This window comes from Apteryx mantelli, chromosome 2 (genome assembly GCF_036417845.1).
Source record: "Apteryx mantelli isolate bAptMan1 chromosome 2, bAptMan1.hap1, whole genome shotgun sequence".
Classification (NCBI taxonomy): Eukaryota; Metazoa; Chordata; class Aves; order Apterygiformes; family Apterygidae; genus Apteryx; species Apteryx mantelli.
In genome coordinates, this window is record NC_089979.1 from 113,323,014 (window position 1) to 113,350,635 (window position 27,622).

The 27,622-nt window shown below is 37.9% G+C and overlaps 1 protein-coding gene across 7 annotated transcripts; it reads right to left on the bottom strand.

The window, feature by feature from the left end:
* Positions 1–1,148: 1,148 nt before the first annotated feature.
* Positions 1,149–27,622, bottom strand: STARD3NL (STARD3 N-terminal like). 7 transcript variants are annotated; one of them, XM_067291242.1, is made up of 11 exons: positions 27,533–27,622; positions 26,873–27,021; positions 19,359–19,502; positions 16,424–16,720; positions 13,116–13,193; positions 10,951–11,028; positions 9,172–9,225; positions 8,957–9,074; positions 5,973–6,071; positions 2,468–2,537; positions 1,149–1,638 (listed from the first exon to the last, which is right to left on the bottom strand). In XM_067291242.1, the coding sequence occupies exons 4-10, from the start codon at positions 16,646–16,648 to the stop codon at positions 2,485–2,487; spliced, it is 705 nt and encodes a 234-aa protein (XP_067147343.1). In that variant the 5' UTR covers positions 16,649–16,720; positions 19,359–19,502; positions 26,873–27,021; positions 27,533–27,622; the 3' UTR covers positions 1,149–1,638; positions 2,468–2,484. The 7 variants fall into 7 exon arrangements, with proteins under 7 accessions (XP_067147343.1, XP_067147342.1, XP_067147344.1 ...); XM_067291241.1 differs by lacking the exon at positions 19,359–19,502; XM_067291243.1 differs by lacking the exon at positions 19,359–19,502 and having other exon boundaries at positions 26,873–27,009; positions 27,533–27,619.

Here is a 27,622-nt window from a genome sequence, read left to right on the forward strand (position 1 = left end):
GAAAGGGACTTGAAATGTATTCTTTATCTTGCTAGGATCCTTCTGTGTCCTATACTGTGCAACAACATACACACTTAAGAATACTGATCAAAATACTCTAAAATAGGTGACATGGAAAGCTACCCATGAATTCTATCCCCAGGAGACAGATCTGCATAACTGGATTATGGCAGTCTGACAACAGTTGACTTCTGTAAAAAATGTATTACTTTTCAAGAGACTTCAATAAAGGGATAGTCAATTTGAGATTCTGAAACAGTTGAGGCATTAGCACATAGCATAAAAACTGCTGAAGAATTAAAAAAGGTCTCAGAGGTATAGTCTTAGAATATTTAAAGAGACAGCTAGAACAAGTAGGGTTCCCAGAATAACATAGGCTTTGATCCAACATTTTTTCAAAATCACGATTTACTGCAGTAGCCGATTAACAAACATTTGCTCAGCTATATTCAGACAGCTGAAAACAATTCAGTTTTCAGCAGCTATGCTGCTTTGATATGACTGACAAGATTGACTTCAGTAAGAGATACTCCAGTCTCTTATAGTAAGGAGAAAGGGGAAACACAACAGGAAGATACTTGCCACTGAGTTCTGTAAAGCTGAAAACACCATTGAAGAGTTGAAGGAAAACACATGCCAGAAAACTTCCAATGCAAAGAGTGACATCTCACATTTGCTGTTTTCTGTATTAGTGAAAATATTACAGAAAGCCAGTTTCCAGCAATACTTAACTACTGCACTTAAATCAGGGAACACAGGGCTACAGGAAATAGTGAAAGGATGTGAGTAGTTCTGTTGTCAACAAGACTTACATTTTCCCTTTACGATAAAGGGACACTTGTATTTGCAAAGGCTCATTTATTCCACTCTCCTCCTTAAACCTCCACCACCAGCACAGGAGAGGTCACCAAGTTACTGCAGAAGAAGCTCTTTGTATCTTTTTGATACTGCAAACACAACAGGCAAAGAAATGACAGGGCACTAGCACTAAGACGGCATTCCTACAGGCAGCCGCAAACTAACATAACATCTTGCACAAAATCTAGGCAAATTAAAAACAATTCACGATCCCCCTTTCCCAGCCAGAAATAAAGGAGTGGTGCAAGCTGATCTGCAGCTGAACTAACAGAGTATCACAACACATTGCCCAGGTTTTAACAACATTTTTATTTTAGAAAGTGAACATATCCATTAAAAAAAGAAAATGTATGGAGTTAAAAAAAGTAAACATAAGACTAATGACAAATTTATAACAACATAAAATAATTTCACCTAGTGAGTCCCAATAATCATTAAATATACTTCTGCCATAGAGAAGCTTTACTTCATTATATTAATAGTCTTTGGATTAGGTACACAAGACAACACTTTCCAGTAATTACCTAGTCATTAGAAGATCAACTTCAAGAATCACTGAATACATCATGGACAAATAGTTTCATACCACCTGTGAGGCAACCTAATATACATATGTGGATAAGGTACATGTTGCTGAGGTATTACAGTACATCGGAACTGTTCCCTTTGCTTTCTAATGAACATATTCTACTGTTAGCAGCTCCACCAGCAAGTCAACCACAGACTCTGTTGTGAACCACAGCTTCTGAATCCCAACAACTTTCCTTGGAAATTTTCTTTCTGTAACAGATTACGCAAGTCAGGGTGAATGAAGAGCGTGAGGCAAGGCAACAGATACTGGTAACAGGGAAGATGAAAAGAAAAGTGCATCCACTCTTCCACAGGAGCAATACAACATTTTAAATCAGAAACTCCTGCTTCAAGAAGATTCATTCCTCCCTAGCTTCAAATACCATAACCACCTGTGGTGAAGGTGAAGGCATGGGGCAAGATAATTCCAAAAGAAAATAATTACTGGAATAAGGAAATTAGCTGACATTTATAACAAAAAAGGCAGCCCCAAAATGCTAAGGCACACAGCTAGAATGTAACCTTTCTGTGACATTGCACAGGAAGAGGAGGAGGGGAAATATCAGAGTGGTTTTGTCCATGCAGTCCTCCAGATGGGTAAATTTGTCCTAGACCTCAGCTAAAAGAAATGCTCTCCTTAGTACTCCTGTGTTCCCAGCTCCAGAGAAATTTCTCCTTCCCCTTCCAGAAAGGAAGTTTTTACACTTCTCATCCCTCACTGTCCTTCCAGCATGGCCAGTGAAGAAATGCTGGAGGTGTTTCACCCTGAGACCACAGCCTTTGCACTGGACTCCCCAAGAGCTACCTCAGACTCCTGCTCAGCTCCCACCAGCCTCTTGCCCGGGTTAGCCAGCATTCAAGGGCCGAGGAGCACAACTACAGGCTCTCAACAGCCAAATACCTGCCTGGCGGGATTTCCTGCTTCAGTTTCAAAGATGTTAAACTCCCGAGAATTATCTCACCATCCAAATTATTTGGGAAGAAGCTAAAAAGAAAAAATACTTTTACAGAAATGCAGGTTCTGTGCAAAGGTAATTACCTGCTTTCTCTCATTTGCTATACAACTGGTTTTTCACTGTCCTGTTTTTCTTCAGATTCTTCATCTGATCCTAAATAGGAAGGAAGGAATGTTATTAGCTAGTTTAAAGAAAAGAATTAAAAAAGACCAGCACTGATATTGGTTTAATCAAAAGGCACTTCAAAGCAAGCATTTCCCTTAAAAACACTTCCTTTTTCTTTTCAAGTACTTATCTGGTTGTCAGACTTGCCACCCTGAAGGCTTGTCATAGTTATCAAAACCAAGCAACAGCCCTAGGATCCTTCCTGAAATACTTGGCCTGCCAATGGATTCACCTAAGAGGTGCTTCAAGCCTTCATTACCACACACTCAGGACAAACTGCACACTTGTTCACTGGCAAGCAGGGTTTCTCCCTTGCTCTAGCCTGCACTTTGGAAGACACATGGTGATGACATTCGCAAAGCGGTAAGAAAGGCTGCTCTATGAAGTTAATCATTGCTGTTAACTAGCTCCCTGGCAAGAGGTCTTCTCTCAACCTCTCAACCACACATCCAGCATCTCCCTCTGCCTCACCATTACCGCTTGTTGTCATCTTCTCCTCTTCTTGTCCTCTTCTTGTCCTCAGCTCTCTGTTTTCACAGTCAAAGGGCTGCAAGGCCCACTGTAAAAAGCTGAGCTGGTCCCAGGGCTGGCCACAATTTGATACTAGGCAAATTTGGGTGAGCACCACTGACCTGCACTTCTGGAGTCCCACTCCAAGCCACACATCTACCTGTCCACAACTGAGGTGGCAGTGAGCACTGTCTGGGACTACCGATAAAATTCCCAGCCTCAGACCGTGTATTTTTATATACTTGTCTTGGGCAGCTTTGCCACAGGAAAATAAATGAGAAGAAGGAATAGTCTTTGATACAATGCCTGGGAAACTTTAGTTTTCTGCCACCAGTTGAAAGCTGAATTACAGACCCATATTCCTCCTCACAAAGAAACACAAAAAGAAAGACAAAGGGACTAAGTCTGAGCAGTTTGGGAAACAGAAAATCTAAGTCCTTTCATTTTCCTGGAATAGCATAACTGCTTTTCATATTGAGGCTGATATTCTTTAATAACTGTAGAAATTAACTGTTTCAAGGCTAATTTTGCACCTGACACTACTACAATGGCTATGCTGCAACCAAACCTTATATTGAAGATGAAAGTTCAACACACATAAACCAGTGGAGCAAAAAAGGTTATGTCCTTGTATATGTTTGTCTTCAAGAGAAACATTAAGACATAAATATATTGCAAATTCCAATAGCACCTTTTTTCCAATGCCACCTCCTGAAAGTTAGTATTTGTTTTTAGACATGTCACCATGTCAGTAGAGGTATTTATTTAGCCTGCACGAGCACGAGGAACAGTTTATCTCTAAAAATTTTTCCTATCAATACATAAGATGAATTGACTAAAAGTTGCTGTCTTACAACATGGTTTTATCTTATCTGAACACATACAGAATTTTGAAGTAAATATTTTTAATTGTGAGCTATTTCTATTGTACATCTCCGCCAGTTTTCAGAACAGTTCAGTGTTTCAGTTCAAATATTTGTATTTGACAGTTTTCCCACTTCTCATACCCATAAAGGGTGTTTAAACCAACATAATTTACTTGGCATTTGGGGCAGACGAACAGAAGGCACATGAGCTGTTACTGAGGCCCAAGTGACCAGTGGCAACTCATTAAGGTCAAAGCAATGGCAGTCATATGCTTGTAGTCATCACTTGCAATCTGAGGCAGAGCAGCTGACTGCACATGCACCATTAAGCCAGACAAACTGCCAATGAAAACATGTTAGCTCAACTCATACTTCCTCTCACACTGTATATTTCACTGTCAAAAAAGTCAGGCTGAATCCAGCATAATCCTTTGACCAGTATTCCTCAAGATCTACTGACAGGCAAAATAGATCAGTGAGCATATATGTTCAGTTTGAATCATTATTTTTTTTAATCTACATTACACCCAGAGATCGTGGCTGCTGCATAAGGTTTTAGCAATTTCCATGTGGGAAAGATGGTAGCTTTATCTGGAAGCACAGAAATGTTCCCTGACTTATAATGTGCTGGTACAGCACAGCATTATATTCGACATTGTCTTAATCCTAGATGGAGCTGCAGGCCATCTATTATGCAAAGACAATCAGGAACTATATATAAAGGCAGCCTTCAAGCTGTCAAAGGTATCACCAACAGTTATATTTTTATAATGCAAGATGGCAAAGACAGCTGTAAGCATTTAGCAGATATTAAGATTTTAATTCTCGTACATGATAAAGCACAACTTTAGAAGAGACACTTACATTTTAGTATAAAGAGACTGACATGGGATTTTGGGGTTCACATTGGGTCCTCAAATAAGTCAAACTGAAATCCACTCAACTCATGAAGAAATTACCTATTTTCTCAAAATACCTACAAACAAATTCTTAAATCTTGTGGTATTTCCATTTATTTTTGGGCTTACTCACCTCTTACCTCAACTGGAATGAAGTGCACTATATACAGATTTAAGGCATAACTAAAACTTGTCCTCAAAAAATTTAACATATGCATGGCTAACTTTTTTTTTTTTTTTAAATAGAGAGAAGGGTATTTTTGTTGTTATGAGAAAGGAAAAGAGCCTTGGATTGAAATTTCAATTTGTTTTAAACCAGTTTTCTTTCAGGTTCACTGACTGTCCCACAATATGGCATAGTTCCAAGCTTAGGCTGGAATAAATAGTGGCAGTTCTGCATAAATAGCATTGCTAGCAGGATAGAGGGAGCAGAAACAAACAATAACCACCCCTTTCAGTAGCAGTACCAATTTTTGTCAGACTATCTGCATCTTAAAGCCAGTAGTATACTAAAATTCGACAGAACTGACTTTATCCTTTGAAAAGTCTAAACTGCTTAACTAGAAGTTTTCCCCTAAAAATGGAAAGGGGCTCAGACATGATTGTGTAAAACTGATGCAGTGTATTTGGGTTCTCTTTATGTTAGATTATTTATAGCAGTGTAAGATTATTTATGGCAATGTATAAATTATTTTCAAAGTTTTAAAATGCTGTGTAGGTTGTTTTCTGTATTACTCTTGAGAGAACTTAATTGGAAATGGATGAAACAGATCTAAAGCAATCAAGTTCATGCATTTAACAGGTTATTTGCCTGCCACCTGGACTCTGGTAACTGATCAGGTTATCTTAATCTGACCTGGCTGTGAATTAAAGAACCACTGATGATGGCTTAATCCAGCACATTTTATATCACTTCTGGGGAATGTGAGAAGGCCCACTAAGCGTATTGTGATTCAGTTGATAGGTTGTAAATTAACTAAATTTTATAAAAGAATCCCTCATTTTAGGATTGTACAGTACATTTCTCATTTCAAAAGAAAAATACACTTTTTCTCCCTTTACACCCCCCCCCTAATACTCTAAAGGGGGAAAATATGCAGAAGTTTAATGCCAACAAGAAAGAGTATTCACTATGCAAACATAACTACCTGCTACAGATTCAGGAGGAGAATAGAACTGCCCATCAGAAAGGACTCCTGGGTGAAGAAGAGCTGCTCGCTCAGAGGCATCCTGTGCTATCAACAATCCTAAAAGAAAAAGAAAAAAAACAAAACAGGCTATTATCCATAGTATTTTAAAGAAAAAAGTCACAGTAAAGATTAATGTATTGTATTAGCATTCCTAACAAGTTACTGCTATTAAAAACAGCTCAGAAAAAACAAATCATTAATCTAACATTAAAGACTTCCATATAGTTTCAGTAAGCTAAAGAGAGACACTTCAGCCAAACAGAAGTACTGTATACATGAGTGAAAGAATCCTTCCTCCCACTATACGAAATTCCATGGGTAGGATGCCATATGCAAATTCATTAATATAACCAGAACTCTGAAACATATTTTTAATGCTAGATGAGCTGCCACATGTAATCAAATAAATGTATTTTCTCACTTTGGCTCCTTATTAGGAGGCAAAGTAAACTCCCCATTAATAGCTTGCTTTCACTTAATCTGTCTCAACAGGCTCAGTTTCATCTAAAAAAAAAAAATCAAGAAAATGCAATGAGTTAAGAGAGGTATTCTGATGGGTATAATAGAGGAAAGGGAAAAACAAGGGGAACTGGGGGAGAAGGGAACTCATCTCACCCTTATTGCCATCAACAGCTCTCCCGGTAACTAGCAGGGTAAAGATGGCATTTTAGGTCAATATAAGACTATCAAACTTCCATCCTTTATTCTCTGCCACATGAAGATTGACAGGGAAAAGAAATCTTGATGTTTTACTGAATCAGGAGAGCTACCTGAGGTAGCTAGCAGTTATAAAAACCTAAACTCTTTCCAACTCAAACCATTTCCACATACTAATTTATCGTATTAATCAGTTATGTAAGGTAACAGCCAGAAGAAACCAAATATCAGTGGCAAGAAAGCACACGGAAATACTACAGTTAAGTAAAAATCACTAGGCATGAAAATTGGATGATACAATCAAATGTATCAATCAAATGTATAACCCTCAATAATTAAGCAATACTGTAAAAATAAGCACTACATGTATGAATGACCTTCTCCTCTGTGACCTGCTCAGTGTCCAAAGGAGACTTCTATATGTTACTTATATTTCCACTCTGTCCAAAAGAGGAAGGTTAGTCTCTATATGAGTCACAAAATATTAAAAGGCACATATTGGGTGGGAAAGATGGAGAGATGGAAAGAAAAAACAAACAAACAAAAAAAAACAGAGGACTTATCCCCTTCTTCTCAAGGATCAGAATCTGCCTAAGTTCCGTTCAAATACATCCACATCATTTTACTAAGGATTTCATCCTTTATTTAGTTGAACTGTTCACAGAAGCTCAAAAGGAAGCATTCAGAGCTGGAAAGCTTTTTCACTGGAAAGACAGTTTTGTTTTAAGTTAATTTTTTAAGAATCAAAATTCTCCAAGTTATGAACATCATTGCATTAGCTAGAAAAGCTAGGAAATTGGTTTTTAACACAACAGTAAGATGGAAGAGAGTCACATTTCCACTCCTACTAAAGAGATGAGAGAAACGTACCTGGTCAAAAGCAAGAATTATTATGAGCTGTCTTCCCCGTCTGCCTCAAACTAATTTAAGACCAAGCAAGGCACCATAGAAGCACCTGTGTATAAGAAGTACCACACAATACAGTCCAAACATGCCTATTTTTTGTCTCATTTAATTGCTTAAAAACTGCATTTTTCAGGGAAACCCTGCCTTCTTTTTGGAACATAGAGTTCAAATATAAAGCACATAGTTATAACTTTAGACTGTATTTCTAAATAAATGCTATCTCTCTCAAGCTTAGTGATATTTTCTTTTTTTAATTCCTATTAAGTCCCACATGGATTTACCAATAATATCTGAATAATATCTGAACTTATGAATATTATTTTTATCAATTACTTGATGTGTATGTGTCAAATCTTTTCTTAGTCTATGAATAGTATAAATTATGCAAAAGTTCCTGAACTGATTAGGTTTCTTGTCTACTGAGATGAAGTGGGATGAAGCTGCACTTCCCCACCTCCCTTAAAGGAAAAAAGAGAGGGGCTACGCTAATTTTTCCTTTCTTTAGGCAAAACCTAATGTCTTTATTAAATAAACTTTTTTCTAGGAGTGAGGGGAAAAGTGGAGGGAAGGGGACAAAGTAGAAAGACTATGCATTTCAGAGCACCAAGACCTGGAGACTTCCATTCCCATTTCAAGAATTTGTTTTTAACCTAACAGGCAAAACATTCCTCGGAACAGTTTCAGATTGTATTTCCAAAAGCGATGCACAAATAAAAGGTTCTCTATACAGTTACCCTCCAGCTGCTGAAACTAGACAGAACATCTCTAGCAGAAATCTATACTTTCTTTTCCTCACCACCCAAGTAATGTTCTCTTTCACTAAATCAATGAGTTTCCTCTATTTAGTTGAATGCATTCCTAGAGTTGGATGACCTGTTGCCTCATCTTGAAGAGGCTGAAATTCATACTTGCTCTGGTCTCATTCTGTGCATGAAGCAGACTCTCCACAATACTTCTTCATGTTCCCTTTCCACCTCAAAAGAAGAGTTAGTGACACAGAGTTAGTTATTGTGTCTCTTCTTCCTAGAAGAGGAGCCAGTAACTTCTTCTGTATATTACCCACAAAATAAAATTTTACAAGCCCAAACCAGTTAAATTTTCATGCCTTAACCATACAAAATCAGATATGCTCCTGAGTGCTTGACAAATTACTGATCTGGCTCTTGTAACTTTTAACTTGGCCTTGCTAAATAAATTGAAACTCCACTTCTTTGAAGGCATACACATTCCCTTCAAGAAAAAGAAAAAATATACCATATGAATAATTTTTCCACAGCTCTTCAAAGTTCTTGAGTAACTGAAAGAAGCATTCTTTTGCCACGTAGTATGCAACTGAATGTAGCCAACTGCAGTGACTGAGGGGAATAACAAAAGCTTACTGTTTTCTTCTTCTGCTTCTTGTGGTAACACTTTAAAGTCCAAGAACCAAGTTTCAATCCAGGCAAGTATGAAGGATATGATGGGGAGCACATAGCCAAAAGCACCCTGTGAAAACAGCTTGAAGGAAACAAAACCATGCATTACAGAAATTATCTTCAAGAATCCTGCTTCTTCAAGAAGCAAAAACAAACAAGCATTTGATTAGAATATATACCTGTGAAATAATTACTTTTGCTAATAAAAAGGCACTGGTCACTGCTGTTGTAAACTGAAAGAGACAGGGTAAGAACAGTTAAGACTAATAACTGGATTTACTTTCTTAATTCTGCAATTATGTATCAGTTGCAGCTTTAAAAATATTTACCAACAACAGCAAGATCATAGATTAACAAAACTTATCAAGTACAGTTAAGTTAGTAAAATAACCTCCTGAATATGGACATCTCAAAATGCTTATTTTCATTCGGCAGACAGACAGTTTAGATGCTATGCAAATACTGAGTTGTATAAATTGTGATCTTACTGTATAATGAAGATGCAATATTTTATTCACCAACTCCCCTAAAAACAATATCTATTTGAGAAAAAGCAAATAGCTACTATTCCAAATGCTTTTTGATACTATTCACATCAAAGCAATCATTTCAAACAAGAAAGCATCTTTGCATGAGAAAATCTGAATTAATATTGTAATTCACCCTCTCATGTTGTGAAAAATACCTAATTTTTGTTAAAGACTTAATATTCCTATTTCCTATTTGAAAAAGGGGAAGTGAGATAAAAAAACAGACCTTGTGTGTGTAGAAAAAGGCAGTGGACAAGTAGTGTGCACTTAAGCAAAGCTTCTAACTATATTAGTGCATTTGGGTCTAGCACTTTAAATAATAACAAAATATAACAAGCTTCTGGTAAGTGTAATGGGATTTTAAGCTTAGTGGCTTCTGCACAACCTTCAGTGAAGCTTTATATATCTATTGCTTACCAACACGATGGGTCAACCCTCACCAACTCATAACCAAACTGCATCAAGTTGGAGGATGTCATTGGAAGAAATACTCTAAAGCTACACAACTATGAGTAAGGCGTTTTGAGATGCATGCACTTTGAAATAAAAATCCCATCACAATCAGAGTAGCAATTACTATTACGTATATGCTTGTGTGCCATGCTAATAACTTCAAAAATCATGACAGGCAATCTCAGACTACTAAACAGATTGCATGCTACTCAGTTGAAGAAAGTTATACATGGACATATTCTACATGCACCTACCATAATGTAAGGAAAAAACCTCTAAGGTTTACAGTATACTGAGCCAGCAATATGCATTTCATATTACAAGCTGCAGTATTAACTTTTAGGCAAACACACAGATGAAAGCATGAGTTTGTCATTAAGCAGTTTTGCATTCTTTCTCATCCACATAGCACAGCTGCATTAAAGATATTTGTTCCAACCCACTGAAAGAAATATCATTGGCTATAGTTCTAAAGAACTTCCTTTCTAAGGGATGCATAATCCACATTTTGCCTCAGAACAAGAAGCAATACAAGCTCAATGGCTGGTATCCAAAACTCTCTAAAAAGTTAAGAATTTGGGAGTTAACACAGAACTGTGTATCTGGTACAATAATGACAATTCCTCTTCTTTTTGGAATACAGTTCATTATTTCCAGTGCATGTATATTTCAAACTTCAATTAAGAAGTCAGAGGTAACAAGGGGTTAGGCATACATACTGGGTTCAAATTAAGCCTTCGATTTGTATTAACATAACACTTAGTAAGGATCACACCCACCGTGCTATTAATTTTTGTCTTTAAGCTGAAAATCTTCCAGAACAGAAGTTTTTAATCTGTTACTACTTACTGTACAGTGAATTTATATATATAGCATCAAGATGATTCTTAACATACAAACGTTAAGAGGCATCTAAAATTTGTCTAAGTTTGACCCATTCTAGTTAAAACTCCATTATGCTTGGCTGCTACTCACAGCTATTGCCCACCAATGGCGCAGTCTGCACATTGCATATGCAAGTATTAACACCTTAAATCGAAAGACTGCCAGTAGCTATAGAGAAAGGAAAAAAATATTTGTTGGTTAATTCAGAACACAGAAGAACCACAAGATTCTCAGCTCACTGAAAATACTAGCTGCTTATAAAACAACTTAAAACAGGACAAACCAAGTTCTGCTATTAAAAAACAAATTTGAAAGTAGATTTGCTTATGAAGATAGAAATAGCATATCATTTCCCATTTTTAAAGCACACAGTTGATGGCATCACTGACATGCTTACATGGCATCAAATATGCAAGCATGTGCAATTCCACAAATGTAAGTTAGAAATGTAAGAAGACTTCATAAAGTATGTTTATGATCATTTTATCAAACTGGAATCTAAGCAGTTCAATCTAGACAGAGTTAATCCAGAAAATACCTTAAGTGTCACTGTACATCTCACTAATCTTTCTAGTGTGCTACTGTACAAGAATACCATTATAAATTGTCAAGACTTCAAAAATGCATGGGAGAATTAAAAAAAAATTTTCTACTCATTAAATTGAAAGTATTTACTGAAATCTCAACATTGCAAATATCATTTATTCTTTATGGAGATGCCTGCAGTTGTTTTATTTTCTTACAGCCCTACTTTTTCACAGGTAAGCAAGTACTTAAGCATAGCTAAGAAGCAAGCCGTTCCAAACATTCTCCAGTGAAAGAAGGTGAACTACAGGATTTGTTCTAGGCCAGAGAATGAGTTAATAGCAACAGCCAGATCAGATTTCTGGATCAGGGAGCCTCGCCCTCTGTTTCTCTGTTTATTCCTCGATTTTAGACCGCCTCTAACATTTTTTAAAATATACGCTCACGATCTATAAAACGTAAAACAAACACTGGAAACTGGAGAGCACTGTGTTTTGGAAGGGGGGGGGGGCAAAATGAAAGAAATGGCCAGAGGCACAATGAACCCATTTAATATTATGCAAATATCTACGTTTTGAACATTTGTACCAGAAACAGAAGAATTCTGCAAATGATTTGTGAGCTTACATGGGATTTAGATGACCTAGTCCCTTCCCATGGAATAAAGGTATATTACTTGACATTAGATGTTTTTAACCCTTGGTTCAACTACAGGCAAAATAATTGCCAGTGCATCCAAATTAACAAAAAACACTTTTTGCTTCTGCAGTTATATATGTCATGGAGAAACTGCCAGCAAAATAATGGGAGATAAAGAGAGAAGCAGCATAGTTTGCTAGCTTATAAATCTTTCGTATCCAGTGCCTCATTCTATTTGACACAGTAAATGGTCCAATGCAGAGGAAAGGACAGATTTTTATACCAGTTTCAAAGAGATATTCTCAATATAGATATTAGTATAAAATGATTTATATTAAAACAACTCATCTCTGCAGGGCAAACAAGACCTAGTAGAATTAATGCTCACGCAAAAAGATGGGGCCCTTTATAAGATCTGCAGATAAAGAAACAAGTTTTGCTTGGAGATCAATAACTCAGTGGTTCATACATTGCAAAATGCACTGCAACCACAGAGCTACAGCCTAGCTGAAAGACAGAAAAGTTTCCTAAAGCAGCAGAGCTCCTTTCATGTCCCTAAGGCACTTGTGCATAGGAAAGGAGAATCATACTTGTCATCTGATTTTAGTGCAACATTAAAAATCTGTTTCAGTTAAAACCCAGGAATCTGGGGAAAAAAACTGACCTATACAGGCAAACTGGGAACAAGTCTCTCCTCATTATGAGGGAATATTTCTGCGGAAGAATAAAAGTGTCAAGTTAAACAGAATGTTTTTACAGCTAGAGGACTACTGGTCTTTTTCTCCCCTTAATGAATTATCTCTATGTTAGATCAGTCTCTCATTCTTGACCAAGTTTTTCCATCTTTTTTCTCCCAAAGTAGAAGATCCAATTTAAGTGTGCCTAAGCTCCTCTATCAACAGGCTCCATGAGCACTTGCAGTTAAAGCAGGGCTGGGCAACCCCAAGACAGGTGAAATTTGGCACAATTCCTTCTGCTTTATCAAGAAAAGACCAACCCTTTCACAGGACTCAAACTGGGGCACATCTAGGGAAGGAGGAAAGTGGGAAGACTATATTCTTGCCTTTTTTTTTTTTTTTGAGAACACTTACAAATATATCAAAATATGAAGAAGAGTAGTCATACTGCAGGACTTCTTTCTCTAAAGTAGTCTCAATGCCTCCTTTTACCTACAAAGGAACAAAGACACATAACAGCTCTAGAACAGAACTACTGAAGCAAAAATACTCACAGATTTGAAAGCCCAAATTAAAAGTTCCCCATCGATGTACAAAAACGCCATGAAATTAAGTACAGAGGACGCACATGCTAAGTATCAACATCAAAACTGTTATCCTCATTTGTCTTTCACAATTACATACAGTTTCAAAGTCAAAATATTTAGGATTATTAGTGTTAATAACCTGACCTATTCAAGTTACACTTCAGACTATCCTAAAGTAAAAGCAAACAAGCTGTTGAAGGAAAAAGAGAGGTTTAAGTCTAGGTTCTCCTATACAAATTCACCAAGAGTTTTACATCTCAGAAGGGTCAAAACAGCTAATATGCTGAACAGAAAGCCACGCAAAAAGCTAGCTTTAGTCACATACTGACAACCAAAAATACTACGGTTTTTTCTTTGATGCTTCAGCACTTGAATTCTAGCTATGTTACTGAATTCATATTCCAGCTTTTTTCCAGAAAAGCATACATGCTATTGATTCTACAGAACTGAGCAAAAAATACTGTAAAAAAAATAAAGCAGCAGCAGCAGTTTGGATCATTAGAACATTCCCCCACAAGTAACTAATATGCAAGTTTAGCTCTTTCCTTTGCTTGAGGGAATCTGAAACTACATCTTCCTTAGTCGCAAAGTTTTTTTGGTGGAACTTCTCATCACCTCTCCTGTTCAAGCTGTGCCAATAAGAAAATAATTTAGGATGTATTGGGTCAGAGAACAAGAGGAATACAGCTTAGCTGGGAGTGAAGAACCTTCCTGTTCATACCCTATTCCAAAGACTGCTTTTAACACTAAATTAGATAACTGAGATTAGATTTAGATTAGATACATGAAATATGTAATGTACTAGAAAACAACAGTAACAGAAGGCTTTAATACTGTTTGACTACCACCATCCTTCTAAAGGAAGGAAATACCAAAGCATCACAACATACACTTACCATGTCAAAGCAGTACAGTCTAAATGCTTCCATACTCTTTTCTCAATTATACCGCTGGTATTTTTGAGTTCTTTTCTGGGACTATTCACTCCAACCCCAAGTTTCTTCTGTTTCTTCAACCCTCCCTTCATTTCACCCCACCTCTGGCTAGCTGACAAAGTTATTTTTACATATTGCTTTCTCCTGTTTGCTCTGCCATTATCAGGAATCATCATCTGTTTCCAGCATAGATAAGAAAGACATACTAGACAGAATATACTAGAAGATGGAGGAAAATGGTAACTAGATTGCTCACATGTTTTGGGGAAGCATTTATTAGGAAACATAAGGAAAGATGCACACAAAGTAATGTGTAGGACACTGCTCCATGGCACTTCAGGTCTATTTAAACAAGGGTTGCCTGGTCCTTTCTTTCTCCCTGATCCCAGACATGTTGTCTCAGCCCTCTCCTAAGGGACCAAACAAAGAAAAGACAAACCAAAGAATAAGAGGACACAACACATCAGCACCAACTGATGACTGGGACCTGAGACAGTTCAGGAAATTTCTCAATATGCGGCTGCATAAGCACCCATGCTAACGCAAGGATGAACAGAGAACCATGACAGCCCTCATTTAGGGTTTGCTCAAACTGCCATGGAGATACTCCCTTAAGTGTTTAAACAAACAAACAAAAATTATGCTTAAGCATTTTAAGCACTTTGGATAACGGATGGCCAAGGGAAAGCATATTGCTAGTATATAATGTAACTGATCTTGATTTTCATTTTCCCTATGACATTCTCAAGCTACCCACTGATTGTTGCTCCTACCAAAACAAATTTTGGTGACTCCACTCTGTAGCTTCTAATTCATAAATAAATAATAATAAATAAAGATCTAGACCTGATAGATTTATTCAAACAATATTTAGAGAAACTCTGGTGGCAGTTCTGAAGTCCCATTAGTTATTTATCAGTGAAAGGCATAACGCAGTACTATTTGACTTCCCTATGAAGAAAACTTAGCTAAACAAAAACAAAACTGATCAACCAAAAAAAATTTCAAACCATACGTCAATCTCAGCTATCATATGATATGGCAGTCATGATACCATAACTTAAAGGCAAAATCTATTTTTTCATTCTTGCTGACTTCTGACACTATAGGACATAGAGTTCATAATAATTTTTCTTTAAATAAAGTTTTTTCACAAAAAGAAAACTGCTAACTCCTGGCATCTTGATGTTCCTTAATGCTGCAACATTCAAAATAAAACTTCAGGAGTCGGTAACATTTTCTATACAGAGAATCCCAAGAGACATGCAATCAGATTCTGTTCCTCTTAGTCAAATAAGCTGTCGAGAAACTGGCCTAAAAATGCATCAGAATGCTAAGCTTCATAGGGTCAGATCAATAGCTAAAAAGCTGGTTATCTTGTAAAGGAATGCTGACCCCCCCCCCCCCCAAAAAAAAGGATGTTTACTCAAGATCTTTACTATCCAAGAAAGGGATTCCTCCTATTTTTCTTCTGCGTTCTTTCTTAAACATGTTCTTCAGGCTATAGTTTAAAACCTAGCTCAAGAACTAGGATGCTACTGATCAACTAAAAACAAACAAACCATCCTACTGTTTTTTGGAAATTTCATGAGAACAAAAATAGTCTTGTTTTCCTAAATACAAATGCTAGACTTAAAACAACGGTAGTAACTGTGGGAGTTTATGTTGTTGTTCAAATGCACCATGCCATAAGCAATGTATGTTACACTAAGTTTGGCTTAAAGAAAACACACCACTGCAAAAGAAAAACTTTGGCCATTGTAAGTTTTTTCATGGACTAACACCTCAATGAATATCAAAGACTTTCTGAGCTGCTGAGAAGGCGGCAAACTTTAATCCTGTTAAAATTCACACCTCTTACCAAATTTAAAGAAGTTCAATAATGTTTTTTGTTTACTTGCTGCCTGAAAAGGTCACTGGATTTCCAATAGTTTCTTCAGTTAGTTAACAGACTGAGTTAGTAGATTACAGGAATGTCAAAAGATTTAATGACATGAATAAAATAAGGCACGTATCCAGTGACTAAAAGTAGGTTCAGGTAAATAGATATTATGTTCATGAAAACTAAAGAAGAAGCTACTTTAGTTTAAACAAAGATACAAATAGCACACATTTGGCATAGAGAAGAACAACTTACTAACCATTTCCAAAATGAATTATCTAATAAATAAAGTCTAACAATACTGAAAACACAACTCACATTTAACTCTATTATCCACAGCAAGGTTACGAATAAGAGATCAAACGTAACAAACAAACAGAAAGTCCTTCTGACATCTGAAATGCCTTTCTTCTCTCTTCCTTCATACGACTCAATTCTTGCCATCAGCTGCGCTGGGTTGATGGAATGGACGTCCCGCAAGGAAGGACAGGATTCCACACTGCTACTGTGAGCATTTTCTGCATCATCTGGCACCCGATTCATCCTCAGTTTGCTTAGAGTAGTCTTCTTCCTGTTTCACCATCACTAGAAGGCTGATCCATATAGGAAGAATTTCTTTAAAACAAAATAACCCCCCCCCCAAGATATTAGTCACCAAAAACTCCACTAAGGAACTTCATCTTACCATGTCAGATTTCTTTTTGCTAATCAACAACTAAGAGCATTTGGCAAGTAGATTCTGAAAAATGTTTCTAAAATAAGACATTTCTATGGTCTCTTCATCTCTCAGAAGATTTGCGAAACAGAGAATTAATGTTCAATTAGACAGCTGGGAATGAGGGAGCACTGTCTAGATTTAGAAGGCTGCAATCTCATTTTAGTTGGATTGAGCATTGAACAGGCATAAGTAAAAGGTATGATGTTGTGCAACAAGTTACCTATGTTGATTTAAACACTGCTGATAGTAAGCTAATTTAAAAGAGGTCTTCCACATAAAGTTGCTGGAAAATGGCAGTGTTAGGTATCAGCACATCCAGCTTTGTCACCAGTGAAGAAACCAGAAGTCCATTAAAATAACTGAATACTGTAAGAGTCAATGTATTTACCCTAAAGAATGATATTTGATCTACAGATAACCACAGCTGCTATGACAGCTTATACTGCCAGACTGGTCTCTGTGCAACTCAGCAGTAAAAGGTAAAGGCAATTGCATTAAGTCTCCGTTGACTACAGGGTTTTTTTTAAATATTCTCAGGCTAAATTTCTTATAAAACTTGCACAGTTTTGTATATGATTCACTATATTAGTCCATGGGAACCTTTTCCTAATTAAAGCTTCTAGGAAGTGTTAACAGAGGAAGTCACAAAGGTTTCAAGAAAACAGACAAAATTTAGTTTTAGGCAAATACTCAGAACATAAAGCTATATTTCCTGCAATATAAATCACATCAGACAAGCTTCCGTAATGCTTGGAGCATAATTTTCTGCAAGTCAAGAACCAAAATTTCATCCCTTCCTGAGTGGACTAACTTTCAGAAATGGCAAAATAGACAAAAACCTTTCTGGTTCTTTGATTCCAAGTAACTACAGTGTTTCAAACCCAAATTGTCCAAAGATGCAGAAAGTCAAAGCACAAGGGGAACAACAGATGGGAATCTGTAAACGCAACACCAGGCAAACATGAGGATATAGGGACGTATGGAAAAAGGAAAAGTGGGGCAGGGCTTGGCCAGGGCACACAGATCACAGCTCAGGAAAAGGCAGACAAGCCAGGCATGATCAACATTTAGTTCAGGTCACATGCAACTTTCAGGTAGTTCAAATCAGCTCTTCTTGGGCTACATTGCAAGAACAGTAACAGACCCGTACCAAGACGGAAGCCACCTTGTCAGTCAAGTTTCTGACTGAAAGGAATAAGGTATCGGAGGCAAATGAAGCTGGTATGACCATGGCATTCTGGGATCCAGCTACGAGCCGAACCAAGCTCAAGACTAATAGCAGGTTACTACCATCCTGCTCCTGTCTGGGAATCAATTCCAGACCTCTGCTGCCCTTGGCTTTCCAAAACCAACCCATAGAATACATCTTTTAGTTCTCAATCATAAATTATGGGACTGGGAAAGCTGACAGGCCCTAAAGCAGGGCTTAACCTCTTTTCAAGAGGTTTTAGCACAGTACGCATGATGAGAGAAGTTAAGAAGTGGGAACATGGGAGAGGGCAGAGGGATTGTTGTTATAGTCCACTCTCTCCTGTTTCAATATTTTTTTCAAGCAGGTCTAGAACTGAGCATCTTCATTACATCTCACAGTTACTCTCATGTTTATCCACCATGTTTATCACGGTGGGAGGAGGTGTCAATTTGTGCAATGACTATTCCCAGTAAGTACAATCTCAACTCTAATATATGCTCCCTCCCTCCCGAGTCATATTCTTATTAATAGTACTAACTAGTATAATAAGGGAAAACTAATGGAGTTTATTAAAACTATCAGGATCAGGACTGAAATCCTTCCCTGCCCTCAAGTCTAATAAACTCCAGTAATACCTGGAGAGAACTAACCCATGGTTATCAATTTATATTTACAATTAATAACATTATTTTCACTCAAACTGATGCAAGCAGATACACATGTATCTCAGAGATACAAGATCACAACTGTATTTCTCTTTCCTATCATTATACTATCCCTGTTCTTCTATTTCATCTTCCTTGTTTTAATTTACTTTTGTTATACTTATGCTAACCGACGGATGAGCATCAACATAGATTACTACTTTTCTTTCAAAAGTAAAAAACACACACAGTAATTTAACCGAAGAGACACCAGACGTGATTAGCGGTGAAAAAAATAACTTAATCAAAGGGTTATCAACAGTTCAGCAAAATTGAAAGTAGCATGCAGAGACTATATTAGAAAAAGGAAACTATTTTGTGTTAAAATATCAGAGGAACGATATTTGCATAAAGTAGTTACATAACCAGAGTAATGCTGTGTCATGATTTCTGCTGAAACCTATTGAAAAACTACAGTGTTTTACACAGTGGCATAACACTACAGTGTTTTCTATGTATGTTATGATAAAAGGACTTGTATTACTGCATACACTCCCTGTTAGTCTCTGGGAACACAATATGTGGCATAATATTTATCTTTAAGTTGCAATGCAAGACAGTTTCAGATAATTTTAGCATACATTTGTATAACATAAAACAACAATTATGTGTAAGCATAACAAGGAACATAATACCTACAGCTAAATGTTCCTAAAGTTAGCAAATTCTGAGTCAGCAGCTTTTCCAAGGAGTAAGACCCTAGGGAGCATCCAATCCAAGATCCAATGTGGGCAGTATCCATCACAGGTGATGAAGGGCCTGCCACAGATACTCCAGGATTTACTGATTCAGGACAGAAGACCACATCAGACTCGAGTCCACTAAATGTGCTCCAGAAGCAACACAAACCCCCGGCGCTCAAGAACTGACGTCTCAACCCATTTATTCCCCCACCATCATAAACTCGAACATTATTCTTTATATAGGCACAGTACACAAATTGCTTTAGCCACCACCTCAGAGAGGACATAACTGTAAAGACTGTTCTAGTACACTAATATACAGAATCTAATAAGCCAAGTATATACGGTAAAAATCTGTATTCTTCTCCAGGAGTATTAGCTTAATTCTCTCAATCTGTCTTTTGACAATTCCAACATAAATCCAGATTAAGAGCCAAAAGAGGTGAACCCAACTCCTCTGAAGATGATGTAATGCTTGAAAGAAAGAAAAAAAGTCCCAAAGAGCCTGAGACTGCCTCCAAAGCTTACCCAGACACACTTCCTAGAAATGAACCAGGAAGGTTCTGCTGACAGTCTTTCTTCTTTTTAGGTAAGTCAAAGAACTCATTTTCATGAAACCAGCTTGTCACGAACATGTTACTAGTGACCTTCTGGAAGCCATTCCACTTCTCCCTTTTCTGAACAGTGTTTATATCCTCTTCAAGCTGCACTCATTCTGTCTTTAATCATGACATATCAGTGCCCCAGAAGCATTTAAAGGTCTAAAAGTAATCTGTTCTTCCCAGCAAGCGTTCCTTAGCAAACACAAGGGAATATTAAAAAAAGAAAAAAAAAAGTACACATTTTGGGAAATGTACCACCACAATTTTAAAGTTGATTCAGCTACTTGGTATTATAGTTTGATCTGTAAATTAGAGAATTTAGAAGATGGAAGCATCTCCAGATGCAGTCCCATCTTGCAAATCTGGGTATTAGCTAAGCAAGAACATACATTATAAAGCCCTTGAATTTCAATACCACTTTTCTGAAGACTGGTCGACAACCTGCTGCTCACTGACATGAACAGCATAAGCAGAATAAAAAGATAAATTCATACAAAATCTTGCTGACATGAGGTGGGCACATAATTACAGAAAATGGAGAGAATAAAAACTCGATGTTTTGTGTAATCATAGAATCACAGAACTGTTGATTGGAAGGGATCTCTGGAGGTTGTCTAGTCCAACCTCCTGCTCAAAGCAGGACCAGCACAAGACTAGGATTAACACTAGATCAACTGAGGCTGTGTTAAACTGAGACTTGAAAACCTCTGACAGTTTCTCTGGGTAACCTGTTCCAGTACTGCACTAACCTCCTACAAAAGGTGGTTTTCCTGCGGTTCAACCCAAACCTCCCAAACTGCCATTTGCAGGGTTGTCCCTTGTTATGCCACCTGCCACTACAGAAGAGAGTGTGGCTTCATCAGCCCCTGCTTTAAGACTAGAGTTTAGCCACATGTATTGGTTTTCCAGAATCCAGGTATAAAAGGAAGCCATAAAAACAACAAAAAATAGACTGACCATACCAATAATTTATCTAAAATTATTTTAAAGCTCCCATTTCAGCCTTCCCTGGACTTTCAGTGTCAAAAAACTAGCTAACACCTGTTGGGAGGTCTTATTGACATAATTCTGATATCCAATGATGCTCAAAGGCTTAAAGAATAACTTAAAGACATCTGCCCTTCATATATATAGCAGTAGCCCTTAGGGTCATGAGAAGTTGCTTAATGAGTGAAGTAGCATGTAGTTTATAACACTGCTTACTCCTCAACAAGTTAGATCACAGACATAGCATCTGAACCCTCAGATAGATGAAACATGAAAAATAACTGATGCTGTAATTTTTCAAATTGAGCCAGCTTATTTGCTTTCCTATCAACTACTTCACAGCATATTTGAGAATTTTAAGACTACTCTGCTTCCTTCCTCCACAGATTTTTTTATTCCAGTTAAAGTATGTAAAGTCCATAAAAATATTTTGATTTTACTATCTCTAGTTTTGTAATAGGAAGGTATAAATGGTTAAACCATATCAATAGGCACACCACAATACTGGACTTGTTTATTCAAAATCAAAATCTGCTCAGTGATAGAGAACTACAAAATAGCGAAATGCAAGCTGAAAGAACAGTAGTTAACCTTTGGAAAGGAGACTAAAATAGGAAAGTTATGTCATTTCAATTGACATGTGACTTTCTAAGTATCATTCAGGTCTCATTGTATCATCAAAAGGCACAAAGAAAGAAACAAATCATTTACAGAGTTAAAACACACTGCCTTAAATCAAAATCCAGTGGGTTGGTCTAGAGAGAGGGCAAGACTTAAAACTCATGTCTGCATAGTGCATCAAGAGGCCCAGGCTTTGAACAGTGAGACTGAATGGTATAAACCAACATGAGGGTACTGATGACTACCTGAGGAACTCTTAATATGAAAAATAGTAGCACAGATACCAATTCTGGTAACTGTTCAGTACAGAGAAAGCTTTCTTCAAACAAGAAGTCTGTCTTTTGTTGTCCCTGACTTGCACAGAACTGTATTTCCTTTACATTTCACTTGTCTTTTGTGTTCCCTTCCAGCTCTGTTCTCATGAAATTCCTGCAAACTATGAAGCATGCCTTCCTGCTTTGGCTATATTATAGGGTAAGTCAGCTCCACTATGATCTCTTGCACGTTCTCTTACTCCAACAGAGATTTCATCTAGTTATACAATTATTATATGATTAGGGATATACCATAACTTACAATCTATCCTCTACACAGTGAGTTCCTACTATCTATTAACTAAAAAAGCATTCCAGATACTGTTGCATTCTACAGGTGTTAGACATTTTAATAAAATTAAGACCAAAAAACTGAAACTGATGTATGACCACAAAATTCAAGAATAGAAGCACAAAATAGAGTGTATAACTTTGTTGGAATTCCCTGGATTTTCAATTAAACAATGTAGCAGTAATTACAAGTTACAAACATGCAATCCATTTAAAGACTGGAAAGCCTTCCAGTTGGAAAAGCAGGACATATTAGCATACAGAAGAGTTTGGATTCTTCTGAAAATTCAGAACTACAGTAGTTCTGCTTGACTTTGAAGTTCTTACCTATCCTTCAATTCAAAAGAATTTCTCATCCAACATGCAAGATGAATACACACAATATACTTGAGGACAGCTTGCACAGCATACAAATTATACTTATTCTTACATTTACATTGCGCATGTGGTTTCATCTCAATGAATCTTGAAGTAACATATCACCAAAATTTTGAAAAATATGCTACCAAGATGTCTAGATATCAAACAAAGCAAGAAGACCTATTAAAATTGCCTTGCACAGAAAGTGAATGCAAACACTTTTCTGTACTTGTGTGAGCAGAGAGAAAACTAAGATGAAGTCAAATATTTGCTTTTGCTAATGATTAAATACTAAGTTATTTTGTTTTGCCTTATTTCCTATTATTTCTTTCATGTGGGACTTAAGTTTTATTTTCTATGAAAAGGTTATGCAACTTAAAGTCATGCCATTTACTTGGCCAAGAACAGTGTTTGAAAGATATGTAGACAACTCATCTGTTTTCTAATTTCCCTGAGCAAGACTTTTGCTCAAATTACTATGCTCTTGTGGCAACCTAACAAAAGTAACTACAATTACACAGCTCTCACATACCTGCTATACAATATTTTTCCAAAAATACTGGAAGAAGGTGTGAGACAGTGCAGGGGATAGTTCACAGGCTAAAAGAAGAAAAAAAAAAAGGAAGAAGAAGTAGTCAAACTTTTGGGTCAGTGGGACATCTGAGGGAACAGCAATATCATCCTTCCCCACCCCTGGAGAATCAGCCTTACGGATTCTGAAAGTCAAATCAAAGTGCTCCAACCTTGGACTAATTTTTCCCTGTGGCTGAAGAAGGCCTGCTAGTAAGCACTATGCTGCAGAACACCACTGTTCTTGACTATCGCTCTAATTCTTGCTCTGTAAGAGCTGAGAAAATAGCAGAGCAAACAGCTTGTAAACTTGGTATCTTCAATGTCTTATTTTTATCCCCATTACCATTTTTACCTCTGGGTTCTTTTGCTTAACAGCATGTCCCAACTTTTTTACTCTTAAAATGAGCAAGCATGGTTTTGTGCCTGCATATGAGCATGCTCAAACCAGACCTGGGAAATGGGACATGAGATATCAGTCCTTCAGATCTAAACCAAAAAGACTTTGAAAATACACTCCATGCTGGAATTCATGAAAGCCTTGAAAACATATTTGCCAGAAATCACAAAATGTCTTAAGTACAGCTTTTGTTTAATCAAGGGTGTGATTTTAAATATGCAATTATAATCTATTTTGAAAAAAATACTAAAAATTGGCATATAAAAAGGATGCATCATATTACATTCTGAAGCTGTATCTTAGAGAATGTCTTACTCAAGGCATTTAACCACTCCAAGCTACAAAACTGCAATGCATGCATTTTATCACTGTTACTGTTAAGTCCATAGAACATATAAAGAATGAGAATTTCAGTTACTGAACTGATAATATATCATTCCATTTGAGACCAATAAACTCCACTTGAAAGTATTCAATTATTTAATTAAATACTAGGTTATTAATGTTTTCTAGTCTTGCCAAAGACCTGAAACTGCATCAGGATTTTAAGCTAAACATAATCAGTTCCCCACAGATGTACAAGCGTAATGTATAGTATTTACATATATTTTATAAAAACATATACACACAGCAGTAACATGCAGCTGCTGCCTGTTATTAAAAAAATTAAAAAAATGCCACTGATTTCCTGGCAAAACAGGAAAGGAGGAAGAGTGGGCATAAAGGGGAACCGGTACGATGACAGAGAAAAGACAATTAGAAAAACCTCTGCCAAATCTTGTCTTAACTCATTTTCTTCACAGCTATTTCCTGCTCTTCTGAAGTTTACTTTGTGGCTCACCCAACTTCAGCTCATAGAAATAAAGATCGCATTGCAAAATTTACTATATTAAGCACTAAATACTAAGCAAAAAGAGCTTATAATATATTTAGTTTGCCAGAGTTAAAACAACTGTAGGCCAAATAAACCTACTTTCAGGTATCAATAACAATTATATTTTATTACATCAGCATTCCTTTAGAGTTCAAGAGTTTCATTTTATATTTAAAGAGACCAAACATCTTACTGATTCTTTGAAATATCAAGCATAATATTGGTTTACTACATAGGACACTCATGGATTTTTGTTTGTTTGTTCTTCTCCAGCTCAACAACAGGTCAAGGGAGGTTATTCTCCCCCTCTACTCAGCCCTGGTGAGGCCACATCTGGAGTACTGTGTCCAGTTCTGGGCTCCCCAGTACAAGAGGGATGTGGCACTGCTGGAGCAAGTCCAGCGAAGGGCCACAAAGATGATTAGGGGACTGGAGCATCTCTCTTATGAGGAAAGACTGAGAGAGCTGGGCCTGTTTAGCCTGGAGAAGAGAAGACTGAGAGGAGATCTTATCAACGTGTACAAGTATCTGAAGGGAGGGTGTCGAGAGGATGGGACCAGACTCTTTTCAGTGGTGCCCAGCGACAGGACGCGAGGAAATGGGCACAAACTGAAACACAGACAGTTCCATCTGAACATGAGGAAAAACTTCTTCACTGTGAGGGTGGCAGAGCACTGGCACAGGTTGCCCCGAGAGGTTGTGGAGTCTCCTTCTCTGGAGATATTCAAAACGCGCCTGGATGCAATCCTGTGCAACGTGCTCTAGGTGACCCTGCTTGAGCAGGTGGGTTGGACTAGATGATCTCCAGAGGTCCCTTCCAACCTCAGCGATTCTGTGATTCTGTGATATGCCCAGGGTTGCTAGACAGAAACTACTTGGACAAGAAAAGCTCTTGTTTTGCTAGCACTGAACTGTGAGAGTCTTCATTAAATACTTCAGTCATTTTATTCTTAAGTATTTCCTAATAGGAAACCCTCAGGACTCCATCACCTACACAGCTATTCCACAAAATGGTGGAAAAGCTTTCTCCGGGCAAACTTGGTCCCTGGAAATTCTGTAGAGCTTTTAAGAAATACATTATTTTAGAACTTGAAGCCCATTTAAAAAACACAAAACAAATTTTTGAAAGCTTTTTCACTCCATGAATGATTTTTAAGTAGATACACTTAGAGAATATTCAACAAAAACCACATCTGCAATGCTTTATACTGTCTGAGCTAAGCTGGTGGAAGTTGATAGTTAACCATGCAAAAGCACAGTCTGCTATTGTCACAATCAGATTTCCATTACCACTTCACCAATCTCTTCTGTAAAGGCTCTGGCATTATCACACGTGCTGACTTAAGTCATTGAATGAAATCCATTAATCCTGCTTACAAGAAATTAGGTTTGGCCCTGTAAAATAAAGTTACTGAAACACATATTTAATATGATGATCTGATGAAGTTTAAAATGGTAAAAGTCTAAATACATTCCCTCAAGTGAATGAAGGTATAAAATAACGGTGCAGAATGCATTTCAAAAAACTCATGCATATGCACTTTTTTTGAGAATTTAGGAAAATTATAACACCTCAAGTCAAGGAAACAGCATTCTACTCCAAATGCACCAAGAACACCTAATCCATCTCAACTAAGAGTTAAATAATTCACAACTTTCAGTGTCGTTAAGAAGGTCAAATATTTCTTTCTGTGAATATCAAGTAAAGAAAACATTCATCCCAAAAAATCTAACATGCAAATAACATAGACAAATACTTTAAGGATCTGTTTCATAAGACAGACCACTGGTCCATTTTACCCTCAACACTGCCAAAACACCCTGTATCTAACTTATTTCATACAACAAAGTTGATGAACAATATCTACTGAAAATAATTTTATCCAGGGGCTTATAAACAGAAATGAAAGACAGTCTTCTCACAATGCTGGATTGAGCAACAATCCCCCAAAACACAGACATTTTCAGAACAAAATGACAGCACTCATTATCAGCTAATGCTCAACACAATCCCATATCACACAGTAAAAGCCAGGGTGACAAACATACATTAAAAAAAAGCATCCTGTTAACGCTGTACAGAAATACTGCGATGATCTTAGTGCTCTAAGCACACTAATATGATTTTTTTAATCTTTCCTCAAGCTTACTATTAATTACGTATTTACTTATGGCTAACTATCACAAGACTGAGAACTGACTAACAGACACCATTATAAAAACAGTATTACTGGATTAACAACATTTCTTTACAAATAGCTTTTTCATCAGCAAGTGACTTTAACTGCCAGTAAGATCAAACTGCTATAAGGTTAACCAGTCAGATCACTAGACATGCTAGTCTAGCCCTTAAGAAACATGCAAAATGCAAAACGTTACATTTCAACAGCTAATAATGCCCTCGTAATTCAGATTAGATACTAAAATCAGGAAGTCTCTCTCCATAATTACCTGAATTCAGCCTGACATGGAAATTAAACCCTAACGTAACATCTCCCTGGGACGGAAACTAGAGATCTGCACACCCTAATTGTTGGCAGGGTTATCGGTGAGACAAGACGCTGCGCTTCCACGAGAAGATGCGCTTGCTGAAGCCGCACCTCAGGAGGGAAAATAGAAACACATAAATAAATAAATAGATAGATAGATAGATAACTAAATGAAGAGATCCTCCGACTTTTGAAGCCCACAGCCAAAATGACCTTCTTCCCCCGCCTCCTCCCTCCCAGCTCCGCACAGGCGGGGCGGGGCGGCGCGGCCCGCCCCCACCCACCCCTCCGCGCCGGGAAGACGACACAGCACCGCCGTGATGCTGGGGGGGGGGGTTAGCACGGACACCCGCCAAGGAGGAGCTGCCGCCCCCGAGGCCCCCCCGCCGCAACGGCGATGGGGGGGGGGAAGGGGAGCGGGAGGCGGCAACGGCCGCGGCGCGCGCTCGCTCGCTCCCCGCACGTAGGCGCGGGCGCGGCCCGGCGAACCGGGCCCTCTGCGCCGCCGCCCGAGGGCCGCCCCTCCACGAAGAAACCCACTCCCTCCCCTCGGCTTTATTCCTCACCCCCCCGCACCCGCGCTGCCGGGCAACGAGGGGGCGGCAGCGGCGGCGCCTCTTACCCCGGCCGCGCCGCTCCGGCCCGAGCGAGAGGGCCCCAACCGCGGCGAGCCTCAGCTGCAGGCCCTGGGGGCTGCCGGGGAGGGGGCGGG

Coding starts and splice junctions, on each gene's coding strand:
- STARD3NL (XM_067291244.1), bottom strand. CDS start 16,648: ATGAATCGGGTGCCAGATGATGCAGAAAATGCTCACAGTAGCAGTGTG. Junction 6,072..8,956: donor AGAAGCAGAAGAAGAAAACA/GTAAGCTTTTGT, acceptor TTTTTCTTTTAG/GATTGTTGATAGCACAGGAT. Junction 2,538..5,972: donor TCCTCCTGAATCTGTAGCAG/GTAGTTATGTTT, acceptor CTTCCTATTTAG/GATCAGATGAAGAATCTGAA.